We start from the raw sequence: 2004 nt of genomic DNA on the forward strand, positions 1-2004 counted from the left end.
TGATTTGATTCGGGCAAAGCTGAGTTTGGAGCATAATGGACTCATAGTCCCCCGAGGCCACGCTCAGACTGTCAGGGGGTGAGGGCTGCTCCCGTGCACCCCTTGACGCCCGCTTCCCGACTGTCCATTTGTGCGCCTGCACCTCCAAGGAACTGGGGAGCATAAAGTCTCCAGACGAGGTTCTTGGCTGGACATGAAGGCTGCACAAGCAGAGACCACGAGCACAGGCGGTGCAGTCACACATCCACGCACACGCGTGCGTCCCCGTGTTAGCTCTCGTCACATGCAAACTGCCGCCCATAAGTGCAGGGGGAGCACCAGACACCCCTGGGCTGGTGCCCCTGCCCGGTCCCCTCGGGCCCTGCCCCAGCCCAGCCTCCTGCAGGAGCCGGTCTCTGGCCACTCCATGCCCACCACGGTCTCACTGCCTGCAGGCCCATGTCCCCCCCAGTGTGCGATGCTGGAGGTGGGGTGGTTTCTTATAGTCGCCCGCTGAGTGCGTATATGAAACTCCCTCCAGGTCTTAGGTGGGTTGGGGATGGAGAGGACACCCCACATCCCGCCTGCAAACACAAATGTGCAGTGTGTGTGCCTGGTGTGCCTGGGAGGGACGACAAGTATGCAATGGGATCGGATGCGGGTCTGGGGCCTGTGTGTGCAGCTGTGGGAAGGTGTGTAAAGGGCAGGAGACACACCAGCCCTCAGGCATCAGGAGAGGAGGCGACAACGTCGAGAGAGGGGAGGGTGTCCTCCCACGGAGCCCAATCTCTAAGTCTAAGCCGCCCTAGGCACCTGCCCACAGCCTCTGGGAGACCTGCCTCCTCTCACGGCCCATCCCACAACCAACAGGCCCTATTGTGACTTCCGTGAACCTGGGCAGGTATTGGACCAGCAGGGAGCCTCCTCCCCGAATGCAGGCCACTCCTGCAGCCCTAACAGCTTTCTCTCACACCTGTAGGCCCCAAGAGGCCAGGCCCCAGCGTGCTCAGTCCCAGGGACAGACCCTCCAACCCAACCCCTTCCCAGACAGGTGTTGTCGGTCCTGCCAAGGCCCCCAGCTTAGCCACCTCCCTGCTCTCTGACCATCTCACAACCTGTGGGCTCCAGGCCTTACTCCCAGAGAAGTGAGAGCCATGTTTGTATGCATGGCTGGCCAAGGGGCTACCGGGCCCAGGGACTCAAACCCATGCGCCCTCCATAGCCCAGCTCTGTGGACTCCCTGGAAAGGAGTCCCTTGTCTAGCCACCTCCCTGCTCCAGACAAACCCCAAGAGAGGCCCCTGACCCCAAAAGTTCCACCACCCTCTAGGCATGGACTCCCCACCTCAGCCTGTCACTATGGACGCTTGCACTCACCATCTGGAGGTGTTGAGTGCACTGGTGTGAAGTGGGTCCCAGGTTTGTCTGAAAAAGAAAACAAATCTCCAAGTTAGGCCCCGAGGAGCAGGCCCCTCCGAAGCCTGTCCCCTCACCCTACCTGGTGAGGTCACTCCTGCTGCCCTGCCCTGGCCCCACCCCGAGCCCTGAGGCCTGGGGGTGGACAAAGGCAGAGGCCCTTGCTCGTCTCTGGCCCTCCAGCTGCAGGCCTGTGGCAGCCACCTACCTACCTGCCAGGTGAGCCCAGTCCAAACCTGCACAGCCCCATTCCCAGCATAGCCGCCTGGCCCCTTCCTCCCCCGCCCCCGAGAAAGTGGTTCCTGCCACTCAGGAGGATGGTCAGCCCCCCGTGACCCCAAGGAGCGGCGTCCAGGGACCCAGGAATCCAGAGTGGCCATCCTGTCCCAAAAGATGCGGGTGGTTCCTCTGAGCTTCACCCTAGCCGGCAACCTCTCAGTGACCCTGCCTGCCCCCTAGTCCTTGGCAGCTGGGGCGGGGAGCTCAGCCACCCGGCAGGGTCCCCCGGGCGGCCACGTACAGCCGTTGAGGAGCAGCAGCACGGCGAGGCCCAGCGTGGCCGTGGCCAGCAGGATCAGGCAGGCGTTGCAGGGGATCATGAGGTAGCGCA

General features: G+C 62.9%; 1 protein-coding gene across 1 annotated transcript in view; it reads right to left on the minus strand.

Moving 5' to 3' along the window:
- AGRN (agrin) overlaps nt 1–2004 on the minus strand; it is a 53231-nt gene that overhangs the window by 38285 nt on the left and 12942 nt on the right. The window contains exon 3 of the mRNA XM_014543786.1: nt 1356–1403. Coding sequence (XP_014399272.1) covers nt 1356–1403 — 48 coding nt within the window. The remainder of the gene's footprint in view (nt 1–1355; nt 1404–2004) is intronic.

The sequence above is a fragment of the Myotis brandtii genome, unplaced genomic scaffold (genome assembly GCF_000412655.1).
Source record: "Myotis brandtii unplaced genomic scaffold, ASM41265v1 scaffold334, whole genome shotgun sequence".
NCBI classification, from domain to species: Eukaryota; Metazoa; Chordata; class Mammalia; order Chiroptera; family Vespertilionidae; genus Myotis; species Myotis brandtii.